Source organism: Brachyistius frenatus, unplaced genomic scaffold, assembly GCF_029030835.1.
Source record: "Brachyistius frenatus isolate BFR_SWC_R1_liver_20210118 unplaced genomic scaffold, ASM2903083v1 Contig_453, whole genome shotgun sequence".
Lineage (NCBI taxonomy): Eukaryota > Metazoa > Chordata > Actinopteri > Embiotocidae > Brachyistius > Brachyistius frenatus.
The window spans coordinates 57,501-70,000 of NW_027211052.1; the positions used below are offsets into that span (position 1 = coordinate 57,501).

At 48.8% G+C, this 12,500-nt stretch overlaps 4 protein-coding genes and 1 long non-coding RNA gene across 22 annotated transcripts in view; 2 read left to right on the top strand and 3 right to left on the bottom strand.

The window, feature by feature from the left end:
• grm6a (glutamate receptor, metabotropic 6a) overlaps nucleotides 1–2,532 on the bottom strand; it is a 20,851-nt gene extending 18,319 nt beyond the window's left edge. The window contains exons 1-2 of the mRNA XM_069725827.1: nucleotides 2,408–2,532; nucleotides 439–1,050 (exon numbers count right to left, since the gene is read on the bottom strand). Of these exons, the coding sequence (XP_069581928.1) occupies nucleotides 439–1,005 (567 nt within the window). The 5' untranslated portion in view covers nucleotides 1,006–1,050; nucleotides 2,408–2,532. The remainder of the gene's footprint in view (nucleotides 1–438; nucleotides 1,051–2,407) is intronic.
• Nucleotides 2,533–3,607: 1,075 nt separating this feature from the next.
• Nucleotides 3,608–6,151, bottom strand: rad51c (RAD51 paralog C). The gene is made up of 4 exons (XM_069725835.1): nucleotides 5,971–6,151; nucleotides 5,127–5,358; nucleotides 4,740–4,956; nucleotides 3,608–4,643 (listed from the first exon to the last, which is right to left on the bottom strand). The coding sequence occupies exons 1-4, from the start codon at nucleotides 6,086–6,088 to the stop codon at nucleotides 4,143–4,145; spliced, it is 1,068 nt and encodes a 355-aa protein (XP_069581936.1). The 5' UTR covers nucleotides 6,089–6,151; the 3' UTR covers nucleotides 3,608–4,142.
• A 240-nt stretch (nucleotides 6,152–6,391) lies between these two features.
• abt1 (activator of basal transcription 1) lies at nucleotides 6,392–8,458 on the top strand. Its single transcript, XM_069725843.1, has 5 exons — nucleotides 6,392–6,511; nucleotides 6,805–7,127; nucleotides 7,290–7,467; nucleotides 7,824–8,009; nucleotides 8,094–8,458. The coding sequence occupies exons 2-5, from the start codon at nucleotides 6,805–6,807 to the stop codon at nucleotides 8,265–8,267; spliced, it is 861 nt and encodes a 286-aa protein (XP_069581944.1). The 5' UTR covers nucleotides 6,392–6,511; the 3' UTR covers nucleotides 8,268–8,458.
• A 453-nt stretch (nucleotides 8,459–8,911) lies between these two features.
• Nucleotides 8,912–10,477, bottom strand: comta (catechol-O-methyltransferase a). The gene is made up of 5 exons (XM_069725839.1): nucleotides 10,316–10,477; nucleotides 9,743–9,860; nucleotides 9,465–9,658; nucleotides 9,209–9,340; nucleotides 8,912–9,127 (listed from the first exon to the last, which is right to left on the bottom strand). The coding sequence occupies exons 1-5, from the start codon at nucleotides 10,475–10,477 to the stop codon at nucleotides 8,930–8,932; spliced, it is 804 nt and encodes a 267-aa protein (XP_069581940.1). The 3' UTR covers nucleotides 8,912–8,929.
• A 798-nt stretch (nucleotides 10,478–11,275) lies between these two features.
• Nucleotides 11,276–12,500, top strand: part of LOC138637294 (uncharacterized) — a 1,234-nt gene continuing 9 nt past the window's right edge. The window contains exons 1-4 of one of the 18 annotated variants that reach the window (XR_011312373.1): nucleotides 11,276–12,161; nucleotides 12,279–12,317; nucleotides 12,422–12,457; nucleotides 12,493–12,500. The exon at nucleotides 12,493–12,500 is cut by the window's right edge and continues 9 nt beyond it. This is a non-coding gene — a long non-coding RNA (uncharacterized lncRNA). Of the gene's footprint in view, nucleotides 12,162–12,278; nucleotides 12,340–12,374; nucleotides 12,469–12,492 lie in introns of those variants that run through there. The other 17 variants (XR_011312375.1, XR_011312377.1, XR_011312367.1 and 14 more) reach the window with 17 other exon arrangements.

The window sequence follows — 12,500 nt, forward strand, 5'->3', positions numbered from 1 at the left end:
TGTCTGTCTCTCTGTCACCTGTCTCTCTACCTGTCTCTCTCTGTCTCTCTACCTGTCACCTGTCTCTCTACCTGTCACCTGTCTCTCTACCTGTCTCTCTACCTGTCACCTGTCTCTCTACCTGTCTGTCTCTCTGTTACCTGTCTCTCTACCTGTCACCTGTCTCTCTACCTGTCTGTCTCTCTGTTACCTGTCTCTCTCTCTCTACCTGTCTCTCTACCTGTCACCTGTCTCTCTGTTACCACCTGTCTCTCTCTCTGTCACCTATCTCTCTCTGTCTACCTGTCTCTCTACCTGTCACCTGTCTCTCTACCTGTCTGTCTCTCTGTCACCTGTCTCTCTACCTGTCACCTGTCTCTCTACCTGTCTGTCTCTCTGTTACCTGTCTCTCTTCCTGTCTGCCTGTCTCCCCGCATGTTACCAGGTGTGCGTGTTCACCTCGAACAGCCGCAGGATGTTGGCCACCATGATGGACACGGAGCTGGCCGACGCCCCGATCACGCCCACGACCCTCTCGGGTTTGCGGATGATGGGCGGCTCCCCGTTGGAGCAGCGGATGTCGGACGTGTCCTTCTGGATGAGCGCCTGGACGAAGGTGAGCGACTGCTCCAGGGCGTAGGTGTCCCGGGAGCAGGTGTCCAGGATGCGGGCGCCCAGCGTGATGTTGGGCAGCAGCTCGGGGTCGCCGTTGACCTGGTCCAGCGCGTACAGCATGGCCTCCATGCGGTGGATGCCCTTCTCCTTCTTCAGCTCGCCGCAGGGCAGGCCGTGGGGGCCGCGGGCGTGGACGGGGAAGAGCCCGCCCAGCGTGATGTCGCCGGGGATCTTGATGGAGTGGGGGTGGAAGTGCTGGTGGGAGGAGCTCACCTGGACCACCTGCCCGCCGGTCCAGAGCCAGAGGGACAACAGGAGGCGGGGCCACGGCGGGGACCGGCGGAGGGAGACGTGATGATGGTGGTGGGGGGGGGAGCGGAGGGCGGGGGGGGCGATGCCTGATGATGTCATACTGAGGCGACGTTCAGCAGAGAGCGTTCATCCTGCTGTGGACGCCTGTCAATCAGTCGATGACATCACATCAGAGAGAGCATCTGATTGGCTGCAGCAGAGACTCTTTACGCATTCAAATCTGATTAAAGACACGTTTCATGTTAGAAGTTTTTCATTTTAAAACAGAAGATGAGCTTTATATCAAACATTTCACTACAAATAATCAGTTTTGTTTTATGTTTGAATAAAACAAAGCTTCACTCCAATATTTTCATCTTCTGTACTTCATGAAAGTCAAACGAACTCTTATTGATTATATTCATTGTCTATTAACAGGATTTGTGAGAGATGTTGAGCTGCAGACGAGATAAATGTTAAATAACAGGAAGAAAAACCTGCAGCTCACAGCCGCTGTCAATCAAATCTGAAAATGCATTTTCCTATTTGAGCTTTTTTTGTATCTTTTATTTTGATGTTTCTAATTGTTTTTAAATTGTCTTTTCATGGTGTGTTTCTTCTGCTTGATGTTTTGATGTCTTTCATGTTTTTATGTCATGAAATATGTCATACAATTAACTTGCCCTATAACATAACATTTGTATAACCTCAAATTGAAAAATAAATCAGAGGGATATTATTGAATGTGTTTAAATTTATTGGACTTGTTCTGCAGCTCGGTCTGTTCTCAAAGTTAGAAATAATTCAGATTTTATTGTTAAATTTCGATTTTCTTTTTTTTCTTTTTTTTTTAATTGAAAGAATTCATCAGCAGTTTGATCATTAAAGAGTCTGAGTGGTTTTTATAACAGATTGATTTCATTTAAAGAGAAGAACAAAGTCCTGAAAAATGATTCTGCAGTGTTTGAAGGAAATATCTGGAAACACCAGAAAAGGAAACAGGAAAAGATAACCAATAAATCAATCAGTAAAAAAAAGATTTAGAAGCAAATTTTCAAAACAGACTTAATTTTTTTGTTTGTTTATTCTTTTCTGTATTAATCCATTAAATTCGTCATAACTTTATTGATCATAAAACAAGTGTCCCCGGACCTTTGGACCCATCAGAGCAGCGGACACCGAGGACAGATTATTGACGCGGGATTTCAGTAAATCTACATTTTAATCAATGAATTCAGTCTGTTGACATTAGTTCACTCATTCACCTCTCTGACGGTACTCGTGTGCTGTAGATGACCGTTTTCTTCATCTGATCAATAAACTCACACAAAAATAATATAAAAGCAGATCAGTTCTTGTTAGTTTTTCTTTTTTAATTAATCCGGTTCCGTGACGGAGTTCGGGTCTGAACTGGTTTCACTGGTTTCCAGATTCAAACAGTTTTTTTGGTTGTTGTTTTTTTTATATTTAAAATCAGCTGGTTTGATTTTATTGTTTGACAGAAAATCAGAGCCGAACTCACCGCGGTGGGATCCGTCTCCTCCTCCCGGTCCGATCTCGGTCCCGAACCAGCTCCGGTCGGGCTGCAGGTCCACAGAGAACCGCCGGTCTGATCCGGTAAACCCTGCCGGTAAACTGTCTGCTGGTTCCCGGTCAGAAACTCCGGCTGCTCCTCCAACCAGCGGAGTACCTGTCTGTCCGTCTGTCCGTCTGTCTGTCCCCCTGTCCCCCTGTCTGTCTAATTAAAAGCCGCCCGTGATAAGAGCTGCTGGTGTTTCTATCTCTGTGAGGACCAGCTCCAGTTTGAGGACTTTGAAACTAAACCTGTTTACCGACGGCGCCCCCTGCTGGCTGCTACACTCACTTGTGTGTGTGTGTGTGTGTGTGTGTGTGTGTGTGTGTGTGTGTGTGTGTGTGTGTGTGTGTGTGTGTGTGTGTGTTTTACCTGTTCAGCCGTCAGACAGGTGTTCATTGTTTACCTCCTGATGTTTAAAATCACTTTGATCTTATCTCCTTCTCTGTGTCTGCATATCGACAATAACATCTGTTGCCGTGGGAACAGCAGCCTGTAAATATCCACTGCATCATAAACAATAAAACACAAAGTTTCATGCTGGGAAAAAAAAAAAAAATTTTTTTTTAGGGTCAATTATTTTGGAATTGGTTCTGCGTCGACCAATCAGCGGTCAGGACGGCAGAGATGCATGATTTTTGATGTTTTTGTGGATTAATTTTAGCATGATTGTTTGTGTTTTAGTAAAGTACTCAAAGTCCTTTACTGTGGTAAATGTACCAATGACACTGTGAAAACACTTCAGTCCTCTTATATTTAATGTTTTTGAATTTATATGAATTTGATTTTCTCACCATTTCAAGGCCTAATTTAACAAACTTGTCTGTGTTTTTTTTTTCATTCAAATACTTCTGTGGTGTGATGAACTTAAAACTCATTTTCACTTCTACTTTACTGAATCTTTAAGTGACTCTCTGATAAAAAAAAGTTTTAAAAAAAAGTACAAGATTGACCTCAGAAAAGTGGAACGGAAGAATAAAGTTGTATAACATTTTCAAGTAAAGTACACATCTGGAATCTGTGCTTTGGGCTTGAAGGTCGACCTTTGACCTCAACTCAGTCAGCCAATGGGATAGGAGCAGCGATGAGATTCAACAAACTGAACTTCATTGTAAACAACTGTTTGTTTTTTATTCAGTATAATTTTTTTAAATTTCATTTTGTTAATTCCTTTTAAAGGAACGGAGCACGTTAAATAAATCACGGCTGTAAACGCGTGAAAAAACCTGCTTTCCATTCGTCCATCAAGACACCAGCTGATGATCGTCTCTGTCGCCACCTGCTGGACGCAAAACTGAACTTCAGGTAGTGTGTATTTCTACAGTGGTGTTGCTGTCGTCCTGCACAAACTGGAAAAAACTGCAGCATTTGAACGCATCGCCTGCAAACACATCTGCCTGCTTTTGCTCTTTAATATTTTAATATAAAATAGACGTGTTTAACACGGTAAAGCGCGCTGACGTCGGTCCGGCAGTGAAACATAAACTCTCGTGCTGCGTTCACAAACGGCCGCAGCTTCCTCCGACACTTTGAAAATAAGTTCGCTTCTCGCTCTTCCTGTTGAGGGTGAAAAGTGACACGTTTCCATGGCGACGGTGTGAATGCGCTCGGAGCGGCGCGTGTCGGTTTAACCTCCGTGTGAAACATTAACATAATGTTAAACAAGAATTCAGCCTCTGACCAATCAGGAGCTGCTGTCTTTCAGGCCGCCAGCTGATTGGTCCTCGTGCATTCGTGGCCGTTTGTTCTGCGGCTGCTCTGATTGGTCGGCGTCTCTGAAGCCCTCGGAGGTGATCTGGTATTGGACGGCGGCTTCTGTGTGACTTGGAGATTTCAAGATGGCCGCCCGCCGCTGCGACCCCTCCCAGTGTAGGAGGAGCCTGATCGTGGCGGCGTGGCCCCAGCTGTCCCCGAGGGCGGGCACCAGCTGAGAGTGTCCGCCCCGCAGACGGGTGGTCATCTGGTTGGTGATCACCACAGCGACGTGGTGGCTCGTTGCCACGGAGATGAGCTGCTGGCCCAAGCCGTTGAGGAGGCGTGTCCTCAGCGACAGGTCGTCAAACATCTGCCGGAATGGAAAAGCCACGCTGTCGATCACCAGGAGGCGGACCCTCGGGTGCTCCGACAGGAAGTCGGGCAGCAGATGGAGCTCGGCCAGCAGCTCCACGTAGTCACGGCAACGCACCTGAGAGGGGCGAGACAAACGGCCAATCGGAATCATTCGAAGCAGCCGCCGTGAGGTGCAAACATCGCCGTTACCCCGGCGACCCGCCATCGTTACCAGGAAGATGTTGGACAGGATGGTCTCCACGGTGAAGGTCGTCACGGCGTCGCGCTGCTCGTCGTCCTCGGCCAACAGGGAGCAGTGTCTGACGGCGGCGGCGGCGATGTCGACGACTCTCTGGAGCAGGAAGCTGCCCTCGGTGTCGACGTAGAACACTTGACCTTCGACCCCGCCGAAGCACTGCGGCACCTGAACGTCCACCGCCAGCTGCAGGCTGAGAGGGCCGCACGCAGACAGGCGTGAAGACACCAGTTCACATCTGAAGAAGGACCAGCGTCAACGTGTGTGTGTGTGTGTGTGTGTGTGTGTGTGTGTGTGTGTGTGTGTGTGTGTGTGTGTGTGTGTGTGTGTGTGTGTGTGCGTGTGTGTGTGTGTGTTTCTGACCACAGCTGTGTTTTTCCGACTCCCGGAGCTCCACAGATTTCCGTGGTTTTCCCGACAGGAACTCCTCCTCCGAGAGCGGCGTCCAGCTGAGAGGAGAACGTCACGATGCTCCTGAACTCCTCCTCCTTCTGCAGGAGCTCCAGAGCTGTCATCGAGGCCGACGCACCTCCTCCTCCGTCTCTCCCCACAGTCTGCAGCACTTCCAGCGCCTCCTGCTCCGATAGACCGGCATCTGCAGCGGAGCATCTCGTTACCGTTTAGGAAGCCGTGGAGTAAATTTAAAGCAGCTCGGTGTTTTATTTACAGGCAGAGTTCCTCAGAAGAATGACGTCATTCAAAGCAGGCAGGAGCTCAAGAACAAGCCAGGACGTTAAAACAGAGTTATTTCGAATGGAGTTTGGTTAGAGTAAAGAAAGGTACAAAGTATTTAACAATTAATAGATATTATTTGCTCTGTCTATACGCCAAATTCATCAGGAGACACAAGACAATAATTCAAAGAAGTCTTGTGAGTTTTACACTTGTTTAAATTTACTGATGATCTGTGAATCTTAAAACTGAGAAACTCTAAAGGGAGCTCGGAGCAGTGGATAGTTTCACATGGAGCAGCTTGTAGTTTTAATTCCATAACCGGGTTGATCAGAAGAACGATTAAATCCCCAGGAGTCCATCAGTTTCCTGTTCTACGTAGAATTCATGTTCAGTTGTATATAAGGAGATTAAAGTCGTGATTTTATGAACGGAGTCTGGAGAGACTGACTTCGAGGCTCCAACCAGGAAGGCTAAAATCCGTGATATTTTGGCCGGACTTTGGTGGGCGGTGCTGGCGCGCCGGGAGCGTTACCTTTGCTGAGTTGCGGCGGTTTGAGGTGCAGCAGGTCGGCGGTGAACTGGAAACCAGCGCCGACCAGTTTCACCTTCACGGCGGGACTCAGAGGCAGACTGGACACCGGCCTCTGCATCGGCCCGGCTGACGGCTAGCAGCAGCCTCCGAAACCTTCAAAACAACCCGCCATTACAGCCGAGCGCCCAGCATGCCTTTCAACTCAGAGCGGCGACAAACTAACAGGAAGAATACGTGCACTTCCGGTTTGAGTTTTCAAAGTAAGAGTTGCTCGACTTCCAGCAGCTTCAGTTTGTTTTGTTTCAAACATTAAATCAGTTAAAATTCTTATTAATTATCAATAAATGAACCGTCAGTAAAAATGTAAGTGTCCATTCATTTCAGACTTTTCTCTTTAAAGCCCCGAATATTTTTGTTCTGAATAACCGGAAGTTGTATTTTCGCTCATGTGTGGAAGCCGATGGATTGTTTTCGTCATTAAGACGCGACAGTTTGCGCACGTGAGGAAGCAACAGCCGAGTTTCACCCAAAGAGACGGAAGGTAAATACTCTAATAATATTTTGTTTGTCACGTCTGAATGTTTTAATGTGAAATAATCCGGTTCACTTCCGTGCAACAATGGCGGACGTGTTTATCTTCTTGTTCTTCTTCTGACGCTTGTTGTCGTCTCGTGTTGTTGTTGTTGTTGTCGTGTTGTTGTTGTTGTTGTTGTCTCGTGTTGTCGTGTTGTTGTCGTCTCGTGTTGTTGTTGTTGCCAGATTGTACGCAGGTAGTTGTTTATTGATTGTTTACCTATTTATTTAGTTGATTTCTGTGGTGTTTATTACAAAAAGATGGAAAGAAGAGAGGAAGAGGAGGAGACGATAGCTCAGAGAGAGGAGGAAGAGGAGGAAGAAGAAGAAGATGATGAGGATGAAGAGGAGGAAGAAGAGGAGGAGGAAGAAGAAGATGATGACGTTGATGAAGAGCAGAGTAACATCAACAAAGATGCTGCTGGTTTGACCGCGAAGAAGAAGAAGACGGCTTCCGGTCCAGACAGGAAGTGCGTTCCAGGGATCGTCTACCTGGGTCACATCCCTCCGAGGCTCCGCCCCAAACACCTGAGGAACCTGCTGTCGCTGCACGGAGAGATCGGACGCATATTTCTGCAGCCTGAAGGGTACACACTCAAAGTACACACTACAAGTACACACTACAAGTACACACTACAAGTACACACAACATAACACAAACACACAAGTACACACTGTCTACCACTGTTGATCTGATTTATTGATTTGTTGATGAATCGATATGTTGATGTATCGACGTATCGATCAGACCGCCAGGTGACGAAGAGGAGGAGGAAGGCGGGCTCTCGGCGGTGTGACTTCACCGAAGGGTGGGCGGAGTTTAGAGACAAACGGGTGGCGAAGAGAGTCGTAGCGTCGCTGCACAACACGCCGATGGGGAGCAAGAAACGCCAACGCTTCTCCTCCGACCTCTGGTGCATCAAGGTACGTCTGCTCCTCCTCCCCCTCATTCTCCTCCTCTTCATCCTCCTCCTCGTCCTCCTCCTCCTCTTCATCCTCCTCCTCGTCCTCCTCCTTCTCGTCCTCCTTCACCTCCTCGTCCTCCTCTTCCTCCTCCTCCACCTCCTCTTCCTCCTCCTCCTCGTCCTCCTCCTCCCCCTCCTTCACATCCTCCTCCTCTTCATCCTCCTCCTCCTCTTCATCCTCCTCCTTCTCCTCCTTCACCTCCTCCTCCTCCTCCTTCTCTTCCTCCACCTCCTCCTCCTTCACCTCCTCTTCCTCCTCCTCCTCCTCCTTCTCCTCCTCCACCTCCTCCTCCTTCACCTCCTCTCTCTCCTCAGTACCTGCACCGGTTCCAGTGGACCCACCTGAGTGAGCGTCTGGCCTACGAGCAGACGGTTCTGCAGCAGCGACTTCGGACTGAAGTCTCTCAGGCGAAGAAGGAGACGAACTTCTACCTGAACAACGTGGAGAAAAGCGCTCGGCTGGACAAGCTGAGGAGGAAGAAGCGGACGGACGGAGGACAGGTAGGACAGGCGGACTCCTGACTCCGCCCCCTTTGAGTCCCCACCAGGTGGAGACATGCCGTAAACTCTCCTTCGTTCTTTCAGGTGGAGGATAAGACGTGGGACTTCACCCAGCGGCCGACGGAGGAGGAGATCCAGATGAAGAAGAAGAAGAAGAAGAAGGACTCCGTTAGCCGAGACAAGTCCCGCCTCCTGCAGCAGAGCAGCCAATCGAACGTCTCGCTGCTGGCCAAGATTTTCAACTCCAACCAACCGTAGGACAGCAGAGACGCCTGATTGGACAGGACTGTTTCCAGAAACTTTATGAACTGACCTGTCTGTGTCAATCACAGCCAATCACAGACCAGGGGGGCGGAGCCATGAAGACTTAACGAGCTCATTAAGGCCGATGACGGAGGCTTTTTCTTAACTTTGTCTTTGTGTTTGTTATTAAAGATCATTTAACATGAGTGACCTGACCTTTGACCTCTTCTACCTCTTTTTTTAAAAAAAATTTACCTTTATTGAAACAAAACAAAAACAACAGTAACAACCACAGAGTGGAGCGCCAACAAATACAAACAATAAACAGTGAAACACTTTATATAAAAAATATTAACACGGTTTCTGTCTGATTAAAAAGTGGAAACAATAAAATGATGACATCACAATTTGATGACCTCACACTACCAGTTCAACCCAGTTGTGAAGTGGGAGGAGCTTCTTTTTTTGGCCTCTTGCAGTTAAAAATGTTCCTTCGGACGGAAGTACCACAAATTCATCTTAAATAAATGTCTGAATCAAACAAGAACAAAACAACTCAAACTCCCAGGATGCATCACCAGCCGGACGCAGCCAATCACAAAGCTGCACTTCCTGCTTCAGGGCATCAGAGCCGCCTGACTTACCTCACCTGTCTGTCTGTCCCCCTGTCTCTCGACCTATCTGTCCCCCTGTCTGTCCCCCAGGTACTCGGACCTCTCCAGGCCGTCCAGAACCCTGGTGTACTCCAGGTGAGCCCGGTAGAACCTGCTGCTGAACCTCCGGTTGGACCGGATGTAGTTCAGGTATTCTGGAGCTCCGGGACAGATCACGTTGTCGGCCAGAACCACCGATCCCCGAGCCAACAGGCCGCAGTCCTGGGGGGGTCAGAGGTCAGAGGTCAGGAGGATCAGAGGAAGTCAGAAGGGTCAGAGGGGAGGTCAAAGGTCAGAGAGTACCTCGAGCAGCGTGATGTCCGGCAGGTAGCGGTCCTTCCAGTGGTCCAGAAACACAAAGTCGAACGTCTGGATCCCGAACATGTCGGCCATCTTGGGGATCAGGTCAGCTGACTCGCCTTCCAGCACGCACACCTGAGTGACATCATCGATCAGTGACGACGCCAGATTTATTCATAAAGTGTGAAGGACGGCCCAAACTCCTCCTCAGTGACCTTTGACCTCTAACCTCTAGGGCTTTTGACCTTTGACCTCTGACCTTGTCCTGCAGTCCTGCGTGCCGGATGACCTGTCGCGCCACGCGAGCGTATTCCGGGTTCATCTCCACGGTGATCAGCCTCGTCGCCGGGGGCAACAGCCTGGCGATGCGGACGGCGGAGTAGCCGCAGTATGTCCCCAGCTCCAGCGCCGTGGACGGAGATGTTTCCATGACGACCGAGTCCAGAATGGCTCCTGGGGGACAGACAGAGGGACACGCCAGGTGAGTGTGTATCAGTGTGTACTAGTGTGTGTACTAGTGTGTAGTTGTGTGTGTACCTTTCTCGTCCCCTACGTTCATGGCCCACTCTGTGTGTGTGCAGAAGTGATCGATGGCCGTGACGACGCTGTCCGGATCTCCTCTGACTGCATTTAGACTGACGGCCTGCAGGAGGCGCTGAGAGACAGACAGACAGACAGACAGGTGAGCAGACAGACAGACAGACAGACAGACAGGTGAGCAGACAGACAGACAGACAGACAGGTGAGCAGAGAGACAGACAGACAGACAGACAGGTGAGCAGAGAGACAGACAGACAGACAGGTGAGCAGACAGACAGACAGACGGGTGAGCAGACAGACAGACAGATGAGCAGACAGACAGACAGGTGAGCAGAGCGACACGGACAGACAGACAGGTGAGCAGAGGGATGGACAGACAGACAGACGGGTGAGCAGACAGACAGACAGGTGAGCAGAGAGACAGACAGACAGAGAAACAGGTGAGCAGAGAGACGGACAGACAGACAGACAGACAGACAGACAGACAGACAGATGAGCAGAGACAGACAGACAGACAGACAGGGACAGAGAGACAGACAGGTGGACAGAGAGACAGGTGTCTGTGGTCACCTGAGGCCGTGTGGTTCCCTTCAGCAGGTCCAGCGCCGTCTCCAGCAGGACGTCGTTCCACAGCAGAGTTAGAGAGGAGTTGGACCGAACCAACCGGGGAACCAAACAAAGACACAGAACGAACAGAACCAGGAGGATCACGGACACTGTGAGGACAGACATGCTGAGAGACAGACAGGTTCAGAGAGACAGACAGGTCACAAGAAGGGACGTACCATCAGTAGAATCAGTACCAGCTGCTGCAGTGATGGTGTCTTCTTTTTTCTTCACTTTCTGTCTGTCTCACTCTTTTTGTCTGTATGTCTCACTCTTTCTGTCTTTCTGTCTTTGTGTCTCACTCTCACACTCCTCTCCGTTCAGTTTGTCCCAGTACATCTGAAGACAGAAACTGCTGATCAGCACCTCCTTTTAATCCTGTTTCAGCCAATCAGCTTCTTAATCCTGCAATTATCTCTAGCAGGACCTGTCTGTCTCTCTGCAGGACCTGTCTGTCTCTCTGCAGGACCTGTCTGTCTCTGTTTCGTCTTTTAACTGGTTCTCTCTCTGAAGACACCAACGTCTCCATGAAGTAAATAACCAAGTTCCTGACATGATGCTGACAAACAACAACAACAACAAACTTTTGTATTTAAAGATAACAGGATTGTCACTGAGGTTCTGTTTAAATAAAGGTTAATGCAGTCAAAAATCACATTTCACTTGATCAGCTGTATGTTTATTATGTTTATTTACTAATTATATTAATACAAATAGAATAAAACATCCGTCACGGCTTCTGTTATTTTATTATTTTTACTGCTATTATTTTGTTTGTTGTATTGTTTTCTCCTGCTGTGTATTTCTGTTTCTCTCACACATATTGTTTTTGTATAATTAAAGTGTTTTAAAAATAAAGGAAAAGGGGGGGGGGGGGGGAGAGACACGTGCCGGGCTGTGACGTCACCGACGGTGGCGGTTAGCGTCTCCGTCAGGACGCACCGGAGGAGTGGAGTCCGAGCGGAGCAGCAACATGGCTGCAGATTACTGGGAGCCAGAGAGAGCCCAGATTCCGTCACACTGAACCGAGCCGAGGACAACCCGGGACCGGCCGAGACGAACCCTCCCGGTGAGTTAACGGTCACCGCCGCGAGCGCCTCGTGTTGAACCGTTTTATTTATTTTTTGTATCAAACACTCACGGAGGAGCAGCCGCTCCGCCTCCGCTGCTATTTATAACACCGTTCACTGCAGGAAATACACGGGTCCCGGTCCGCTGCGCTCCGGTACAGAGTCACCTCCAGGACGTAAACGGGACCACGGAGACCAGAACCGGCGCGAGGACACGGAACCGGGCAGCAACATCAACACGAGCGGCTAGCTGTTAGCTGCGGCTGAACACAGCAACGATGATGTAGCTTGACTTATTTATGTTAGTGACATCATAACAACGGGCAATGACGTAATAGAGCTGTCACGTAGATAACCTGTCAGTCAGGTGTTAGCATGTTAGCTGTCAGGTAGATAACATGTTCAGGTGATGTTCAGGTGATGATGTTCAGGTGATGATGTTCAGGTGATGATGTTCAGGTGATGATGTTCAGGTGGTGTTCAGGTGATGATGTTCAGGTGGTGTTCAGGTGATGATGTTCAGGTGGTGTTCAGGTGATGATGTTCAGGTGGTGTTCAGCTGATGTTCAGGTGATGGTGTTCAGGTAGTGATGTTCAGGTGGTGTTCAGGTGATGATGTTCAGGTGGTGTTCAGATGATGTTCAGGTAGTGATGTTCAGGTGGTGTTCAGGTGATGGTGTTCAGATGATGTTCAGGTGGTGATGTTCAGGTGATGATGTTCAGGTGATGATGTTCAGGTGGTATTCAGATGATGTTCAGGTGATGTTCAGGTGGTGTTCAGATGATCAGGTGGTGTTCAGATGATCAGGTGATGTTCAGGTGGTGTTCAGATGATCAGGTGGTGTTCAGATGATCAGGTGATGTTCAGGTGGTGTTCAGGTGATGATGTTCAGGTGGTGTTCAGGTGATGTTCAGGTGGTGTTCAGATGATCAGGTGGTGTTCAGATGATCAGATGATGTTCAGGTGATGATGTTCAGGTGGTGTTCAGATGATGTTCAGGTGATGTTCAGGTGATGTTCAGGTGGTGTTCAGGTGGTGTTCAGATGATCAGGTGGTGTTCAGATGATCAGGTGATGTT